The 19,924-nt window shown below is 39.0% G+C and overlaps 2 protein-coding genes across 2 annotated transcripts in view; both read right to left on the reverse strand.

Annotated features, from left to right (window-relative positions):
• The window catches only part of tab1 (TGF-beta activated kinase 1/MAP3K7 binding protein 1), a 33,838-nt gene extending 23,293 nt beyond the window's left edge, over positions 1 to 10,545 (reverse strand). Inside the window, exons 1-3 of the mRNA XM_017692914.2 lie at positions 10,479 to 10,545; positions 6,386 to 6,516; positions 4,991 to 5,141 (exon numbers count right to left, since the gene is read on the reverse strand). Coding sequence (XP_017548403.2) covers positions 4,991 to 5,141; positions 6,386 to 6,516; positions 10,479 to 10,511 — 315 coding nt within the window. The 5' untranslated portion in view covers positions 10,512 to 10,545. The remainder of the gene's footprint in view (positions 1 to 4,990; positions 5,142 to 6,385; positions 6,517 to 10,478) is intronic.
• Positions 10,546 to 12,669: 2,124 nt separating this feature from the next.
• LOC108424723 (synaptogyrin-1) overlaps positions 12,670 to 19,924 on the reverse strand; it is a 31,354-nt gene continuing 24,099 nt past the window's right edge. Inside the window, exon 4 of the mRNA XM_017692913.2 lies at positions 12,670 to 17,464. Coding sequence (XP_017548402.1) covers positions 17,240 to 17,464 — 225 coding nt within the window. The 3' untranslated portion in view covers positions 12,670 to 17,239. The remainder of the gene's footprint in view (positions 17,465 to 19,924) is intronic.

A 19,924-nucleotide genomic window follows, 5' to 3' on the forward strand; every position in this document is an offset into this window, starting at 1 on the left:
ATCTGATCAAATATAAAGTAGATTTATGCTTAAATTACACTCAAATTGCTCACTAATGCCTTTTTATCTGTGTGTATGAAGGCTACTTGATATGGTGTCTGACTATCTGCTATAGGAACAGTCCTGTGAAATATCAACAATTTACACAATTTTCCTCTTACTTCAAATGTAGTCAATCAGCCAGAATGTGCTGGGTGTCTGAAGTTTGCTTCTTTAGTTTTAAACTGGAGCCACAAGGCTAATGTAGCTAACGGAAGTAACAGAAGCTTATACCCCACCAATTAGTTAAAAGCTCGTTAAAAAGTTATTATCATGGAAAACATTGCTGTTCTTAAAGAGCAACTACACCCTAAGACACCCTACACCTTTTTCATTAATAGCTAAAATGCATTGCTCTGTAATAATATATACCAGACTTGCTTTTTAAACTCCTTGAGACCACCAGTGGTTCCAAAACGCACTTCGTCATATTCTTCATAACTTTCATATTTCATAAGCTACATTCAAAATGTGGGCGTCATATGAGGCTGTAACTGTGTTCTTTCCAGTCAAATAGATGGGTAATGTAATTTTCAACCCTTATAATAGAAGATGCTGAACTCTTCTGAACTGAACTTTTTTGCCAACCCATTTCCCAAAAAAATCTGAGCTATAAACTATAAACAGGCTCCTCAGTGATCTGCTCTGTAAAACTTTTTTTTTATAAAATAATACAAAGAGTGTCTAAGGTTTTTGGCTTTCAGCAGTAAACTGAAAGCAGACAGCAATATCTGTGATCATAAAACACATTTTCTGTTAATTTGAGGGGAGCTCAAAAAAATAAAATAAAAACCTCCATTTATTTCCTGCAGGTACTGAATAATTTGCCTTTACAATTTGGTCATGTAAATTCAGGAAAAACCAAAACATACCCTGGTGAATAAGAGATTAAAATGTAATCAGATCTTGCCAAACGGTAAAAATAGAATTTTTATCGTGGTCAGTTCTGCAGCGCCCCTCTGGTTCAACTCTGCTCTATGCACGGACGATGTGTCTTCATACAAAAGTATGATGACACCTCACAGTATGCAAACCAATTTTATTGCCCCTGATGATGCCCTAATTGTGCCACACTGATAAATATGAAAGCACTGGATCCTCGAGCAAGGAGATAACCACACTTACGCATGGGGCTAAATACCCCTATCACCACCAACTGTAAATAATAATAATAATAATAATAATAATAATAATAATAATAAATTTTATTTCATGGCGCCTTGCAAAAACCCAAGGTCACCTTACAAAACAGGAAAAAGCAACAATAATAATAATAAATGTGAATCAACAATCATTTGAATACGTCAAAATAAAACAACACTAAAACAGTCACGGTAAAACAACAAACCAGTTTAAAGAGAATATGCTTGCTTAAACAGGTATGTTTTCAATAGAGATTTAAAAGAGAGAAGAGAGTCTGCATTCCTAATAACTGGGGGGAGGGAATTCCATAGCTGAGGGGCACAGCGACTAAAGGCTCTGTTGCCCATAGTAACAAGGCGGGCAGAAGGAACAAAAAGATGAGTGGAGGATGAGGATCTGAGGGAACGGGACGGAGTAGAGATGTGTAACAGCTCAGACAGGTAAGGAGGAGCAAGGTTATGAATGGATTTGAATGTGAGAGTTAAAATTTTAAAATTAATTCTAGCTTCAATGGGTAACCAGTGGAGCTGTTGCAGAACCGGGGTGATGTGTTTTCTGGGTGGAGTACGAGTAATGACCCAGGCAGCAGAGTTCTTCAGAAGTTTCAGTTTATGGAGAGTCTTATTCGGAAGACCAAACAGAAGAGAGTTGCAGTAATCTAACTTGGATGTGATAAGGCTATGAACAAGGACAGCAGCAGCATGAGGAGTAAGAAAGGGACGAAGTCGGTTAATGTTACGCAAGTGAAAGTAGGCAGAACGGGTGATAGAATTAATATGAGATGAAAAAGAAAGCGTACTATCAAGTATGACACCCAGACTCTTTACCTGAGGGGAAGGATATACATGAGAATTATCAATAATAATGGGAAAATTCTGAGATTTGGTTAAAGTGGAAGGAGTGCCAACAAGTAAAACTGTTTTCTTACTATTGAGTTTAAGAAAATTAAAGGAAAACCATGACTGAATTTCCATCAGACAGTCCGAAATGGAGGAAGGTGGTAGAGATGAAGTAGGTTTAGAGGAAATGTAGAGCTGGGTGTCATCAGCATAACAATGAAAATTGATATTATATTTGCAAAATATGTAGCCAAGGGGGAGCAAATAAATAATAAATAAAAGGGGCCCTAGTACGGAACCCTGGGGCACACCAGCAGCAACAGGAAACAAACTAGAGGAATGAGATTTAAACTGAAGAAACTGAGTGCGACCAGAAAGATATGAACTAAACCATGCAAGCGGAGTTTGACTAATACCGATGGATGCTAATCTGTTGAGAAGGATATCATGAGAAATAGTATCAAATGCTGCGCTGAGATCAAGAAGGATGAGAATAGTGAGAAAACCAGAATCAGCTGCCATCAAAAGGTCATTGGTGATCCTTAACAAAGCTGTTTCAGTACTGTGGTGGGGGCGGAAACCAGATTGGAATTGTTCATAGAGATTATGTGTACTGAGGTATGAGTGGAGCTGGGAAGCAACGACTTTCTCCAGAATTTTTGCAAGAAAAGGAAGATTAGATATTGGGCGAAGATTATCGAAGTTGTTAGGATCTAATCCAGGCTTTTTTAGAATTGGAGTGACGGAAGCTGTTTTCAAAGATAACGGAACAGTTCCATTATTAAGGGAAGAGCAAATGATAGTGGTAATGAGAGGAGCCAAGGTAGGTAGACAAGCTTTAACCAACTTTGTGGGAAGAGGGTCAAGCTGGCAGGTGCATGAGTTCGATTTATGAATAATATTTATTACATCAGATAAAGACGGAAGAGTGAAAGTTGAAAAGGAATGACAGACGGACAACGAGGAGAACAGGGAATCAGCTTCAGTATAGAGAGCTCTTACAGAGCTAAGTTGTTGGTGGATATTAGAGATTTTATCAGAAAAGAAAGACAGGAGAGAATTGCAAAAATCAGGAGAGTGCATGTGAGAGGGAAATGGGTCAGGAGGCTTAGTTAAACTGGCAAACAGAGAAAACAGAGACTTGGAGTAACCTTCATTACAGCTAACTAAACCAGAATAATATGCAGATTTTGCTGAGACAATACAGTCCTTATAATATAAAATATGGTTGTCATACATTTCTCTATGTATTGTAAGTCCAGTTTTTCTAAACAGACGTTCCAGTTGGCGTCCTTTGGCTTTGAGAAGCCGCAGGTTAGAAGTAAACCATGGAGCTGAGCGAACAAATGAAACAGATCTGTGTTTGAGTGGAGCAAATGCATTTAGAAGGTTTTGAAGATTGACATTATAGTGGGAAATGAGTTCATCAAGAGTTGACAGACTGTGAACAAACGGAAGGTCGGATATAGCAGAGGAGAAAATGACAGGATCAAGATCATTAATTTTCCTAAATGTAATGACACGAGGTACACAGATTTTTGAGGCTATTATATTAACATTAAAAGAAATGAGCTTATGATCAGAAAGGGAAAACAGATCGGCTTTACAGTGAGTAGGGGTGACACCAGAACAACAAACCAAATCCAGAATATGACCTTTAGAATGTGTCGGAAAATTGATGTATTGTTGCAAACCAAAACTATCCAAACAGGAGGTGAAGTTTCTGGAGAGAAGGTTATTGCCATTGTCCATGTGGATATTAAAATCACCAACAATAATCATATTGGGAGAGAGAACAGAGAGATGCGTGAGAAGAGCAGCAAAGTCATACAAGAAATCCTTGTTAGGTTTAGGTGGTCGATAAACAGTACATAAAATAGTAGGAGCAGATCCAGGGAGATGTACTGCAGTGTATTCAAATGAATGGAAGAGTGGAGCAGAGACAGGGAGGACTTTCCAGTGCTTTCGGTGAATTATCGCGAGACCTCCGCCCCTACCCGAATTGCGGGGGTGACAAATGTAAACAAACTCGGATGGAGTTGACTCGTTAAGAGAAACAAAGTCGTTGGGATGTTGCCATGTTTCAGTCAAACAAAGAAAGTCCAACTTACAGTCGCGAAGGACATCCTGGATGAGATGATCCTTACCAGTAAGAGAGCGGACGTTTAAAAGACCGAAGTTCACGTTGGAACTGCAATGCTTGATGGAAGAGTTAGCCGACCTTGCCAGGTGGGCTAATACATCGCGGTTGACACCCCGGTCAGTATTGCGGGGAGGACGACGAGTTCTAGACCAGAAGGATTGTATAGAGACACTGTCACTGGTAGTGAAGTTTAGCCGCGACCCACGGTGAATGTATTTGCGACGGGGATTGAAAGCGATGTCCGGATGGAGGTGAAGCGCCACAGGTGAAGGGCCAGCCAGGTGGAAGCGGAGTCGAAGAAGCTCTGCAGCAGTGTACTGAAGGAGGGCCATCACCGGGTGATAAACAACGGATGAAACAGCCCAGGTGAGCACCAACCAGACACACACTCTCTGTGGATCCACATCGTAATCCCGCCGAAGTCAACAGTACAAAGACTCTACACAAACTTAGAAAGTCACAGCAAATAGCAACCGTTGAGCAGCGGCAGCCAGACACGCCAGCGTTCACTCAACCGGAAGTCATAACCCAATTAATCTGAGCTTAGTTTGTAATAAAGACATTATGATTAGTACATGTACTGATAAAGTTTAACATATGATTAGGTAACCTGAAGGAGTCTCCTTATAGCTGCCGGTGTTTCATTCAATTCACGTTTCCTGTGAATTTACCACAGCTCCAGTGCAAAAGTAAAGAAGCAAACTTCACACAACCAGCAAGTCCTGGTTAATTGACTACATTTAGGGGGAACAGAGGGAAATCTGAATAAATGGACTGTCCCTTCACATAATAATAGGGAAACAGTGCGTGCTGAACATCCAGTTACCTGAGTGAGGATGCGTCGGATATCAGGATCAGAGTGGGTGAAGTTGAGCTGACCCAGTAATAGCTCTGCAGTCAGACACTGGGATACGAAATTGGCCACACGGCTGCCGTCATAACCATTAAACACTCCATACAAGAAACAGCAATCCGTACTGCAAAGAAATAAAATCAGCACTTCATACATCTCTATAGTTAGACACTTTCAAGGTGGAATTTCACTTTTTTCCAAATTTTTGTTCACAGTGGTGGTGACAGTAACCGGGTTTTTGAAGCACTTAAATCCTTCTAAAATCAACTTCACAGAAAGGTATTACATAACAGTTTTGATATGAGCTTTTGGCCCAAAATGTACTTTTGTATCAATTCATAGCAGAAATGTAGATACAGTGTGTTGCAAGACAAAATAGTCCGCAAAGAATTTTCAGATTTGTAATTCTGTGCCATTATAACATATAACATAAAAACCCAGAAGGTTCACTGGTTGTTTGAATTGTAAATAAAATGGTTATATTTAAGTTGCAGATATGGCGACCCCTGGTTTCTATCACCACCACTGAAAAAAAAAAATCTGAACGGCCAAGTTTCTCCACAATGAACATTTCACATCAAACCACTCAGAATGGCTTTGTTGATGACAATAGTAAAATGTTTCTGTTTTCTGTGGGTCCTATTTTACCTTATAATGCCCTACATGTACTGCTCCATCCGGAAATTAGTACCAGAGCTGGCAAGATAAAAATATTGTAGAGCATCAGTTCGTGTAATAACTTTCTGTGAAGAAGGCATTGAACTGTGTGCTCTTCTTCTGCAAAAAACTCTGACTCAGTAAGTTTCTGCATAACAAAGCACTTCGTATTAAACCACTCTGAATGACTTTGTTTACATCGGCACACTTATGCAAAACTTCTGAAAAATCGGTGGATTCTTTTTCTACCGCAAAAGATGGTTCTTCAAGGGTTCTTTAGTGAAGAAAATGGTTCAATAAAGAACCACAGATACTCAAAAAACCCTTTGCATAATTAAAGGGGTCTTTATATCATGAAATGATTCTTCAGAATGTACTGTAGATGGTTCTATGTAGAACGTTTTTGAAAAGGACTCTATATAGCATCCAAAAGGGTTCTTCTATTGTTACAAAAGAACACTTTTTGGTGCTATACAGAAGGATCTATATAGAACCATCTACGGTACGTTCTCCACCAATCTGAAGAAAACTTTCACATAGTTGTGTGCGTGTTCATGGTTCCTTATAGAATCATTTTCTTTGCTAAAGAACCCTTGAAGGATCTTTTTTAAGAGTGTGTGACAGCATAGCTGCGTGTTTAAAGGCAACGGAAGTAGTAACTTCTGCTTCAGCCAGTAAATGATTTGCCTTGAAGGTGATGGTGGTGCTCACCTAAAGCGGAAGTGGCAGTCCTCATTGGGGTGGCTCTGGGTGCTTTTGCCATCCGGCCCATACACACAGTTCGGGGCCGCTCCCACGCCACACAGCTGACACAATGGTAGGTCATCAGTCCAGCTCTGGTGCTAAAACCACAGAAAAAGGTCAGTATTAAATGAACTTAATTTTGAAGTCTCTTAGTTTTCTCCATTTTTCCTCTCTGAATGAGCAAATAGCCTTAACATAAATAGTCACTGCAAGATAGGACAGATATATGAAAACATCCAGTGGTTGCATGATCTGCATATTTAAATTTATTTTAAATTACTTTTGTTAACTCAGTGTTTTTTGGCTTGTTTTTACTCATTCAGTTTTTTTCTACTCACTCAGTATTTTGCCCTAATAAGATTATTAATCAAACATTGCTTAGGTGTTTCCCAATAGTTTACATTAGTAGCACTAAGCATGTCAAATGTGAGTAAACAAAATAGGATGGTAATTGTTCATATCTGATTGAGGGATTCATATCAAGATTGTTCATATCAGGAAAGTAACAACAGAAGATGCTTTGATTTTTTTTATTTTCTGCATTTTTTTGCAAAATGATTAACGTTTACTTCAGCACAATTTTAGGCAATACACATTACTTACCCAAATAATCCATTATTCTGTTTGCATATTGCACATTTTGTGTAATTTTTTCCCCTTAATTGTCTTCCCGTCTTTCTTTCCTAAATTAAAGGGCTCATGTCATGAAAAACAAAACTTTCTGTACTTTATTGGGAAAAAATGCTTAACATTAAAAAAATTTGTTTAACACGACATAAACACTGTCAACGTTTCAAAATGGACCATTCACTAGCCAGTCCAAATATGTAAATTAAGCTGTAAAATGAAGAACTCCCTAATCCGGGAGACATGCCTCCCTCACGGGAGTCAAGGCCGGAGGTTTCTGAGATTTGTATGGAGATGCTTAAGGCTCTGGATATTGTGGGGGTGTCATGGCTGACGTGCCTCTGCAATATTGCATGGACCTCAGGAACAGTACCCTTGGACTGGCAGACCGGGGTGGTGGTTCCTATTTTTAAGAAAGGGGACCGGAGGGTGTGTGCCAACTATCGGGTTATCACACTGCTCAGCCTCCCTGGGAAAGTCTATGCCAAGGTGCTAGAAAGGAGACTTCGACCGATAGTTGAACCTCAGATTAAGGAGGAACAATGCAGATTCCGTCCTGGCCATGGAACAACAGACCAGCTTTTCACCCTCTCGCAGATTGTTGAGGGGGCATAGGAGTTTGCCAACCCATTCTACATGTGTTTTGTGGATTTGGAGAAGCTTACGACCGGGTTCCCTGAGATATCCTGTGGGAGGTCCTCCGGGAGTATGGGGTGCTGGGGCTACTACTCTGTGCCATTCGATCTCTGTACTCCCAGAGTGAGAGCTGTGTTTGTACACTTGGCATTAAGTAGGACCATTTCAGTGTTAGCGCTGGACTCCGGCAGGGTTGCGCCCTGTCTCCACTCCTGTTCATGATATTCATGGACAGGCTGTCAAGGCGTGGCTGAGATCAGGAGGGCATTATGTTAGGAGGCCGGAGGGTGGCATCTCTGCTATTTGCAGACGATGTTGTTCTTTTGGCTGGATCACATGGGTCCCTCTAGCGCTCACTGGAGTGGTTTGCAGCTGAGTGTGAAGCGGTTGGTATGCGGATTAGCACCTCCAAGTCTATGTCCATGGTTTTAGCCCAGAAAAGAACGGCATGCCCACTCCAGGTAAGGGGAAAGGACTTGCCCTAGGTGGAGGAGCTTAAGTATCTTGGGGTCTTGTTCACAAGCAATGGGAAGAGGGATCGTGAGATCGGCTGCAGGCTTGGACAGGTAGCAGCAGTAATGCGGTCACTGTACTGAACTGTAGTGGTGAAGAGGGAGCTGAGCCATAAGGCGAAACTCTCTGTTTACCGGTCGGTCTACAACCCGACCCTCACGTATGGTCATGAGCTGTGGGTAATGACCAAAAGAATGAGATCGCGAATGAGTGGTGTAAATGAGCTTTCTTCGCAGGGTGGCGGACTACACTCTATTCGATAGGGTGAGGAGCTCAGCCCTCTGGGAGGAGCTTAGAGTAGAGCCGCTACTCCTCCGCATTGAGAGGAGCCAGCTGAGGTGCTTCAGGCATCTGATCCGGATGCCCCCTGGACGCCTCCCGGTAGAGGTGTACCAGGCATGGCCTACCAGGGTAAGACCCTGAGGTTGTCCTAGGACCCGCTGGAGGGATTACATCTCCGAGTTGGCCTGGGAGCAGCTTGGGGTCCCTGTGAATGAGCTGTAGGACGTTGCAGGGGACAGGGTCATCTGGGATTCTCCGCTATCCCAACTGATGATTATGTGAGGTCACAAAAACCAACACATTTACATATACCTGCCTATTTGTTTTATAGCACTGTACAGAGCTAAATTCATACTGAAGTTATAAGGAGTGTTTCAGTCTTGACTTCTATTTGAATGAAACACAATACAGGGCAGGCAATCAAAACAGAGGTCATTTACATATTTCAGTCTTTAAAGGCGTAGTAACGATTCTAACAGATATATAATCGTCACTGTCTGGACAAAACAGTAACTTTACAAGAGAAAGAAAATCATTCCTAACTTTGAATGGACGTTACGGGAAAGTCCAAGCTAATTTGATCACAGTGTGAATGAAAGCTGGCATTTTTAAATTATGTTTAAAAAAAAAATAATGCATAGATACCAAGTTTTTTCAGCAGTGGTGATGCATACCCAGAGGAGGTTGGTAAATTGTAATGTAAAAATTAATGAACATTAACATCACAGAAGGACCCCAGGCATAAAAATAGACACAACAGTGCAGGACTGTTTAGCATCATTTCTCCATTATAACATCATGAAGAGTTTGGGAATTATATGGATGAGTTGCGTTGAATGTTAGAACAAAGAAAACATTAAACAGCGCAGTGCAGTACACAATATGGAGAGAAACTAATGCAAACACTGTTGAATTAGTTTACTCAAATAAAAAAAAAAAAAAACAACTTGCAAACTTATTGGGTCTGCAACAACCGGTTCCATTCAAGGGCAGCACAGTAGCCAAACGCTGCTTCTTCATGTTTAGTCTTCACCAGCGGCAGGACTAACTGACTAACCTTAGTTCACAATAATCTGGGAGTTCTGCTGGGTTATATCGCCGCAGCATATCAAATAACTACGCTGGTCATACACCATTAAGTGGTTCACAGGTCTTCAGTTAAGTCACTATGGACCAGTTATGTAATGTGCGGTTTGCATGCCATGCTTTTTTCCCCCTGTAGTCACTGCTTTTTACAGAGCCCCGCTGGTGACATCCAGTAGAAATAAAAAATTATGCGTGGCCACGACTTAATAAGGCGTGGGAACGAGATAATTAAGTCGTGGGAATGAGATGACTAAGCCATGGCCATGACTTGGTAAGGCATGGGAACAAGATCGCGGCTTACTAAGTCGTGGCCATGCATTAGGATCTCGTTCCCACGCATTATTTTGATTTCTACAGGATGTCACCAGCGGGGCTCCGTAGCTTTTCAATTTAGCACGAATTCCTCTCCTTACAGGAGGTCTGCAGAGGGAAGAGTGGGAAACACTGCATTAAATAGTGCCTAACTTTAGGCTCATTAAACTGGAGCTCTTCTTAGCTTCAGCATTTTAGGACGGACTTTACTAGAGAGCCCAATCAGCCGGCTAACTGACTGAATACAGTCCATGACTTGAAATGATGGAGCTTGGCTAGCCACAGTGCTGAAGGCTGTAGCATTAGACATGAGAAAACGCAGATAACATGTCTGTGTTCATATACTCTCTATCTGACTATAAACTCCGCTTTAGCTACTTATTTATGCCCTCTTTTAACTTTTAAACGCTGATTAGCAAATGCATTATTGAGCTAGCGAGCTAGCTAAACAAGGGCTTCCATGTACTGATAAAGGTGAAATTCACGCAGCCGTAGATGACAGCGACAAAAAGGCCAAAGCAGTAAGACACATTATAAATCAGATTACTGCTAAACACGACCGCACGAAGAGAAAAAGGGCGAAAACGCGCATTTATTGCCTTACACTGTGGATCAGAGTCCTCCGCTGGGCCGCCATGTTCGCACTCTGTGAGCGAGTTTCAGTTTCTTTCCGTCCGTGTCCCAAATGACGCCCTACACCCCTGATCCCTACACTGTAGTACACTAACGCGGGGGACAGAATACGTCAAGACGTGAGTGCACGGCTGCGTTCCAATCCGCGACATTTCTACTAGAACGCTTAATGAGCACGGGATGGGAACCGCCAGGTGTGTTTTTATTTAAACATTTTATTGTCACGTTACAAGCCACATTAGCACATTATCAACAACTAAAATGAGAAAACCTAACAAACAGAGCCTATGAAAAAAGGTCATAGGTTTCCAGGGAAACTTCAACGTTAAAAAATAAAATAAAAAATAAATAAATCTGCATAATTAAATGCTGAAATTCAAAGTGGTTTGGTGTGAAATGCTCCATTCTAGAGAAATTTGCAGTGTCAGGATTGTTCACAGTGGTGGTGATAGGAACCAGACGTTCCTCTCTCAAAGCTCCCTCACTGAATGTAGTTACATGAAATGGTTATTTACATTTACGGTATTTAGCTGACGCTCTTATCCAGAGCGGCTTACAGTTTGATCATTTTACACAGGAAGGCGAAGGTGGTGTTAGGAGTCTTGCCCAAGGACACTTATTGGTATAGTGTAGGGGGCTTACCCAGGTGGGGGATTGAACCCCAGTGTACAGCTTAGAAGGCAGAGGTGCTGTCCACTACACTAACCAATCACATTATGACAGTGCTGCCTGATGACTGATACACTGTTTCATGACAAAGTTTTGGCTTTAAGTGTATTTCAGTCCATTCATAGCAGATGGTTACATGCAGGGTATTTTGAGGCAAAATAGTATTTTTTTTCACATTTATGACCATCATCAACATTACATATAGAACATGTAGGTGCACTGGTTGTTCTAGATAGTAAATTAAGTGGCTATATGTGTGTTGTAGACATTGTGACCCCTGGTTCCTATCACAGACGCTGTGAAAAAGTCAAAATATTTGTTTACATTTGAAAGACTGAATTATTCAGAAATGTAACAAAATTGGTGGAATTGCCCTTTAGTAGAAGAAAAAGAAGAGTCCAAAATGAAAAAAGAGTCCAAAATGAAGTGATTTGGCATGTTGGTAGTACTTAAGATTTTAGATATCGAATCATGTTCAGCCCTGTGATGGACTGGCGACCTGTCATAGAATTTCTTTAGTAGAAACAATTCTGGTCCTCCCTAAGTGAAGCAATTTTTTCATTGTAGCCCCATCTTGTGGCCAGTCATGAAATCAAAACAGATTCTGATCACAGGAGCCTCATTGGAGGCCCTTTGTGCTTTTAGAGCATAACTGAGAGCACGTTTGGACCCATGACCGAGCAAACAAAGGCTATATCATTTTTAAAAGGAAAGTTTTTATAAAATATTTGAAATCAAAATTGTATCATTTTTTTTTAAATATGAAAAACAAGAAAGGGTGTCAACCTTTTCCATTAATTATTTCATGTACAGCTTTATATCAGTTTTTTGTTTCCTGATGTCATAGTCTTAATGTTAAAGGGGAACTCCATAGATTTTTCCAAATTTATGTACAATTCCCTCATTGAGATGTAAACAAATTCAGGGTGGTTTAACAGAAAAAGATTCATTGTAGAAAAACTTACAAACTCTGATTTCCTTACAGTGGTAGTGATAGGAACCAAGGTATATATCATATACCCGATATAACCATTTTATTTACTATCCAAAATGAACGGTAAACCTAAAAGTAATGTTGATGATGGTAAAACAGTGGTTAATCTGAAAAACACCTTTTCCTTTGAGGACTATTTTGCCTCATAACACGATGGATGTACCCCTCCACCACGAATGGATTGAGATATACAGTTTAGGCCAAAAAACTTAAAAGATTTTTAAAACAACTCTACACAAACTTTAAAACATCGGACAATGTATTAGACCTATGTCATGTAATCACTTTTTTGTGAGGGAGCTAAGGATGTCTGGTTCCTATCAGGACCACTGTCAACAATTCTACTTTGTTTACAGCTTAACAATTTCATTATGCAGAACGCTTTAAAATCAGTGGAATCCCTCCAAAAACTCCAGCTGCTGTTTATATTTCAAGATAAATATGATACACACACACACACACAAAAAAAATAAACAAACAAAAAAACACCACAAATGAGTAGAGGAACTGTTTTGGTCATTTATTTATTTATTTCTCAGTGTCTTTACAGATTAAAATCCATCACATCAAAAACAGCACTCAGTAAACTGGTTTTCATTTTCTGTAGCTATAGCTAGATTAACACAGAGAAGATCACACAGTCCTACATAGCTATATAGTTTGGTCTCCCAATTTTTTATTTATTTATTTTTGTATTTTAATTGCAGTCATTATTATTCCAAAATAAAACTGTATTCCCAGGAATGTTGAAGAAAAAAATGTTCACATACATACAAGTGCACCAGAATGATACATACATTTCACAGAATGATGATGTTTTAAAATAAAACTGAATTCTGAACTTTTATATGCAATTACAGATTTACATATCTATATACACACATTGAGCTTTTATATGGTTGGATTTTTGTGTGTATGATGACAATTGACTGAATTGATCGATGCAGCGAAACATTAGGAAGCTCTTAATAGCTAAACCCAATGGGCCGTTTCCTGCAGACACAGATTAAACAAGACTACATATGGGCTTTCAATAGAAAATCCACACTGACAATGTAATTTAGCCCAAATGATGTGTCTGGAAAGTCAGCTCTGTGGATCCTCCAACACATCTCACCAACCCAAGCACTGAAAATAACGATTTAAATACTCAGCACTTACTAAATAAATAATTCTTTGTACAGATTCATGATTATTCACATATGTCGCTGTCATTATGTACCACTTTTAAAAATAAATCTAACTCATGGTCATGAAGCACTGGAGCTACGCTGAAGCAGATTCTTTAGTCTGAAAGAAGAGCTGATAATGAACTCTGGCCAGAGTTGCTACCCTCTGATAACCGCTCCATGTATAAGTTAGGGCCCGACCGATATCATCAGCAAACCTTCATCGCTGATCTTAAAGAGCTAAAAAAATTCCAGTAACTGATATCAGGCAAATTTTAGATGGGCCCAAATACCCCATTGTTTTTATTTCAACGGTGCTTTCTTGGCTGATATGGTTCTCAGTAGACCCGTCACAGTTATTCCATTGTCTTTATATTACAGGATTAGTCATATACTTATGTTGCAATAAACTAAGTATCATCAGCCAATCAAACACTTTATCCACTTTATGCGAGTTGTATATAATGAACAAAAAAGACATTCAAACTGTTAACTGCAACTACTTACAGTCGTATGCAAAAGTTTGGGCATCCCTGGTCAACTTATGTTTTCGTTGATTTCCTATGAGAAAATAATAATCTTCTATAGAGAACACACTTCTGCACATTTTAATGCACACTGTTTATCTGCTGAATTTAACACACACATACACACACATACACACACACACACAAACCGCTTATCCTTCTGGGTCGCAGGAGGTTGCTGGAGCCTATCCCAGCAGTCATTGGGCGGAAGGCAGGATACACCACGGACAGTTCAACAATTCATTGCAGGACAGACAAGAATTTCACATAATGGTGAAAATAAACATTAAATGTGCCCTGTCAAAAAAAAGTATATTTAATGTTTTTTTCCCAATATGTTAATATGTTAAACTAAAAGAAATCACACGTAACATTTAATGCCATATTCTTCCCACATGGAGAATGTGTTAACTTATTTTCACTTTAAATCAACCAAACCTTAATTCAACCAGGGTTCAGACTTTGCATACGACTATATATGACCATTAATATTCAGCTAAAATGTCATGACCGACCTAATTGTCAGTTTTTGTCAGTAATTGCCCAGTTAAACGTAAGCAAACAGCGCAATGTACACTGTCTTACATAATATACATTTCTTATGTTTGTTGATCAAAATAGCATCACACCATGAATGTGGACTGTTTTTGCTTAATTTTCTGTATGATCTGGAATGTGAGCAGTAAACACTAGAGCTTTAACAGTGTTTACATACTAGACGAAACTCTTAATGAAAGAAAAGAGAGAGGATTCAGTTTTCCATGATATGGAGCTTTCAGTATTGGCTGATTTTATCGGTCACATGATATATCAGTATAATATATCAACATATCAATCTGTTTCTTGGTAGCTAAATATGTTTTTAGAAAATTATAGAGTGGTTAAAAGATGTGGCTACCTGTCTTACTCTCCATCCAACATCTCACCATCACTTGGTCCTGACCCAATGGACAGATAAAGAAAAATACAGACATACAGATAAACGACATGTACACCAACACAGCTCATTTCTATGGTTGATGAGAGGGCAGACTGAGGCACTGTCATCAGGCATGTCCTAACCGGCAGTGTTTTTCCATTAGATATGACCAGTGTCCCAGGGCTACAGGTAGCTTCCAAGAGGAAAAATGAGTGAATTCATATCTTAGTAATATCCAAATACCAACATCCATAGGCAGCACAGTGCAAAAACCTAAAACCACCCATCCATCTATTTTAAACTCAGTCAGCCATTATGTATGTTATTAATGTTGCAACATCGGAAAATGTTAGAAAACATATATTCAACAAAAAATATATTGCCTTAACAACTAAATATCATCGTTTCAGTGTTTAGTGTGTCCACCCTTAGCTTTTATTACAGCTTCCATTCTTTTCAGGAGACTTGCTTCTGTTTGTCAGTGAAATCTGAAGGGGTATTTTTCCACAACTCCAAAGTTCAGTCTTAGAAGTTGGTTGCATTTTTGCCTCTCACAATCCAAGTAATCAAACACATTCAGTGATGCTGAGGTCTGGACTCTGGGGTGATCAGTCTATTGTTCTGGGAACACCAGCAACCTCTTTGTTTGATGTGTCTGTCTCCTTTTCTCAGTGAGGCTTCTTGATTCTACACATCTTTTCAGACTCACAGCGCTGGGTTGTCTTCTCACAGTGAAGAATCTCCTGTTTATCTGGTGGTTACAGTTTTGGCGGTCTACTAGGTCTTGCACGGTTGTTAGAAGTTACATTTTCTCAAAACCTCACAGATATTTCCTTTACTTGCCCTCTTCCCTGTGCAAATAGATTATCGTATAGCCAATCACGTCAGAAATATGTTCTGTAAAATGAATAACTTATGGCTATTTTTTCAGCAAATTAAATAAATGAAGGGTGGTCTCTGACTTTTGCACAGCACTGTATATTCATTACGCATGCAGAAAGTACAAGATGTCTGCAGTGCCCAAATGCACCAATTGATTCTATGCAAGCAGATGAACTGTTAGCAAGTGATCAACTAAAATCAAACCACTGGAGTTGAAGGCAAACTGGTATGATCATGGGCACTGAGCTAACTTCACTCAATACTGTACTATCCGTCCATCCCCCCAAACCTAAACAGAAGCCCTTCCTGCACAGGTGTTCCTACACTGGCTTTTAAATGCTCAGAAGAACTGATAATCCAAATGCTTGCCACACACACTACCATTCAATAGTTTAGAATCAACATTCAAAAGCTTGGACACATATTTAATAATAATATAGCTGTATAAAGCGGTATAATATTTTAAACATATACAGGGCCATTTCTGAACATTTGTGGATTTCAAACGACATCATAGTTGGAGGGTCCCCACACTCCAGTTGTATTATTGTGCGAGAAAGAAAAAAGAATATTTAATACTCAAAGGGAAACTCCTGCCAAAACGAGCAATTGAGTCATCTGTTTTACATCTGTTCTAAACATGTTTCCTTACCTATTTCTGTGGTGCCACAATTGTCTCTAAAGTGAGATCTCCTGATTTAAAGGCTAGGATAACCCCTTCTGATGATGTATTTAGAAGGTGGAAGCGAATTGTAACACTACAAGTGCCCTGAGGTAAATAATTAGGAGTGGGCTGTTTGCTAGCTGGCTAATTCTTTATCTAAGTTATTCCTTTATCAGAGTGGACTAGCTAGAGCCACAGATGTATTTATTAGCTGCTAAATCAGTGGCTAGAAGTCAGAAGTTGTTGAGCACCGTAGGAACTCCCAATAATATATTTAGGTAATGCATGCTGGGTAGTGTAGTGAGAGAACACTGATGGATGAAAACATGAAAAAATACAAAATTGTCACTTCTGTTTAACTGTTGTAGCAATGCAACACTAAATAGCATATTAAATGCTAGTTTTAGATCATAATGTCTCTTCAATTAATTAATAATCAGAACATAAACAATGTGTTTAAGTAAAATGTGACTCTTATTTTGCATGTGGGTCATTTTTTATTTTGTGAAAATCATAGATGATGTGTTCCTTAACATATTTTCTAATATTGTGATGCCTACTGAAAAATATTAATCACAATATTGGTTATCATATCACACATTTCCTTCTGACTCAGGGGCCCTAAGCAATACCCCTGAATATATTTACAATATTACATATTTTTGTTATTATAAATAGAACTTTAAATGTCCCAAAAATAAAAGTAAATAAATAAAAAATACAAAAATGAAATATTGCTTTGAATAAAAAAATGATTATTGATATACGAGCAGTGTTTTTAAGCTTTTGAATGGTAGTGTATGTTATGTTTGCTATAAAATATCTGGTGAGCCTGCAAGTCTCCTTTTGACTCTCCACAACCCTGTGCCCCCTGTTCAGTACTAACCAAACTCCACCCCTCCTCAAGACTAGTACTCTTGGCGCTGGTACCCTGCAGACCCGTCGAACACTCCATCGCCACTGGCCTGCTGGTATGATCCGGTCCCCCCTGGGCTCTCCAGGTCGTCTCCACTGGTGAAAGCACTATAGGGGGCAGCTGCTGCATCCTGGCTGGGGTCAGTGTAGTCCTGCGAGAACAGGGCCGAATCCGCCCCCAGCTTATACCTCTGAAAGGCCAGAAATGCCTGCCCAGCCTGACCATAGCAGCAAGGAACAGCAGAATTGGGTTTTTTGGAGGGGGGGGGGTTGTGAAGTGAGAAACCATGCAAATGCAGCAGAACACAGTTAATGAAGATAAAAAGCAACACAATTGCAGTCAAAAGCAAAGGAAAATAAAGAACGATGGAATTGGGTTCAATTAATCGGATGTTGAATGTCAAATCAACAATGATGGATTTAAACCCACAATCCATTAAAGAAACACAAGAGAAGGTGGTTTGAATAATACAAAGGATATTTAAAACAGCAATTTAAAAGAGGATTTGGTAAGAATCAGAGAGACATACAGAGAGAAAGAGAGAGAGAGAGAGAGAGAGACACACACAGAGAGAGGTTAGAACATGATCAGTAAAGTAGTTAACGCATAGCAATGCAAGCAAGTTAAAAGGCATTTTTGACCTGACCAAAAGTCTAACATAACTAGAAACAAATAAACATAAATGTAAAGATTTAACAACAGTAAACTCTTATAATTGTTCAGATCTACCTGAAAATACTCTTCAACTGCTGTCACCATCCACTCAAGTTGGTCACATGGTGCTCATTTATCTATTAGTTTGTTTTTCATGTCACTCATGACCAAAAATATATATTACATTATTTATTTCATTATTTTGTGTATAATCGTCATTATTGTATTTTAACTTAACAGCATAATATTTTTTTGTAATTATTTTGATTTGGCAATTTGTTTCCCAATAAAAATGAATGACACATTAAATATATTTCTTTATTCACTATTTTGCTTACAAAATAATGTTATTGAGGTCATTGGGGACGGCTCTGCATCTAGGATGTCACTGATGGCACCCAAATATATAGGGGCAACTCTCCATAACCATGACCAAATGACAACTGGGCCAAATTCAGATGATATGTCTTAATGTGATCATGGACTGATTGTCAAACGACATGTAAATGGATGCAAATTTTGGCAAATTCTTTTGGCTAATAACCGTCCATTATTAGTCAGCGGTTCATCATTAAATAACAAACCTAATATATCCATTTTCAACATCGGTGATATCAATATTAATTACAGAACAGAAATTTCAACTAAAATTTGATTGGCTGAGCCATATTCTAAGCTCTTCTGTACTCATCTACTGAATCCTGTATTATTGCACAGATATAATACAAAGTGTCCCATATGGACTGTGGAACTGAGAGGTGCGGCTTGGCATAAACATGAAAGTAAATGGGCTGAAATGACCCTCACTGATAAGAGGGTGAGACATAAAAATATATTTGAAAAAAAAGTCCGAAATCATAATGACTGATTGTCAGAATGACTGCTGTCGGAACAAAACCCTGTATCTCTATTTTTGTCGTTTTTCAGTTTTTCAAATAATTTGAAAATGCCTGTTTAACTTTATATTCTGTGTAATTTCATGATGAATGGGCCAAAAGAAACAGCCTAAAATAAAAAAAATCTTATATAGAAAGTAAAGCATGTTTTTTCATTTATCCTGTAAAATTGACAATTTGGAGATGCAAGGTTTTGTTCCGATAGCAGTGATATATGAATTTACATGAAATTAAACTGCCTGAAACCATATTGTAGCATACCCTGTGTAGCAATTTGGCTTCGTTAGTACTGATTACAATATATTCATGATTAAATGGCTGAGAACTAAAACGTTGATGAAATAACTGGAACGCGACTCTAAAAATTTAGAAAAATAGTTAAAACTAATATAAATGCTGTGACCGAGGTCTGCTTTGGCTCAGAGAGTAAAACGCCTCCACTGCTAAAGCACAGTAGGCATAGTCTAGCACTTTAGGGTTGAATGCAAAGACTGGAAGAAGGCTGTGCTTGTGAATGTGAGTGTTTCAGTGTGGCAGGATGTTATATGAGGGCTGGGGACTGAACAGTTTGTTGTATTCCTCTTCAAAAGACACTTTCTTTAGCCTTTCCAAAGAGAACCATGCAAGGGCCCCCTGAAAAACATACACACATGCACACATACTGATGGAAAACACATCAGATACAGGAGTTTAAACTAACTTGAGTTCTGAGAAAACTGCTTATTGATCTAGACGGCTAGATACATAGCATATTATCATGTAGTTTCAGTACAGTAAATACTGCTACAGTATCTAGAGCAGAAGATAATTGGATTATTCTCAGCATTAAGACTGGACACCGTCAGTACTTAAAAAGCACTTCCCAACTGCATGTTTATTTGAAAAGAGAACATTATTAGTCCCGTTTAATGGATTTAGTGCAGGACAGTGTATAAGTAGTTGGATTAAAATGTAGCACAATTTTGTCTGATGTCAATTTATCAGATATTACAAAAAATACATTGTGACACATCATGTATTGTGATATTATATTTTGCCATACCACCCATCTCCACCTCTGGTTAGAACTAGGGAATCTACTAGGTTTCACTGCTCAGCATGGCCAAGTGTCATGGGCAATATTACAA

Source organism: Pygocentrus nattereri, chromosome 30 (assembly GCF_015220715.1).
Source record: "Pygocentrus nattereri isolate fPygNat1 chromosome 30, fPygNat1.pri, whole genome shotgun sequence".
Lineage (NCBI taxonomy): Eukaryota > Metazoa > Chordata > Actinopteri > Characiformes > Serrasalmidae > Pygocentrus > Pygocentrus nattereri.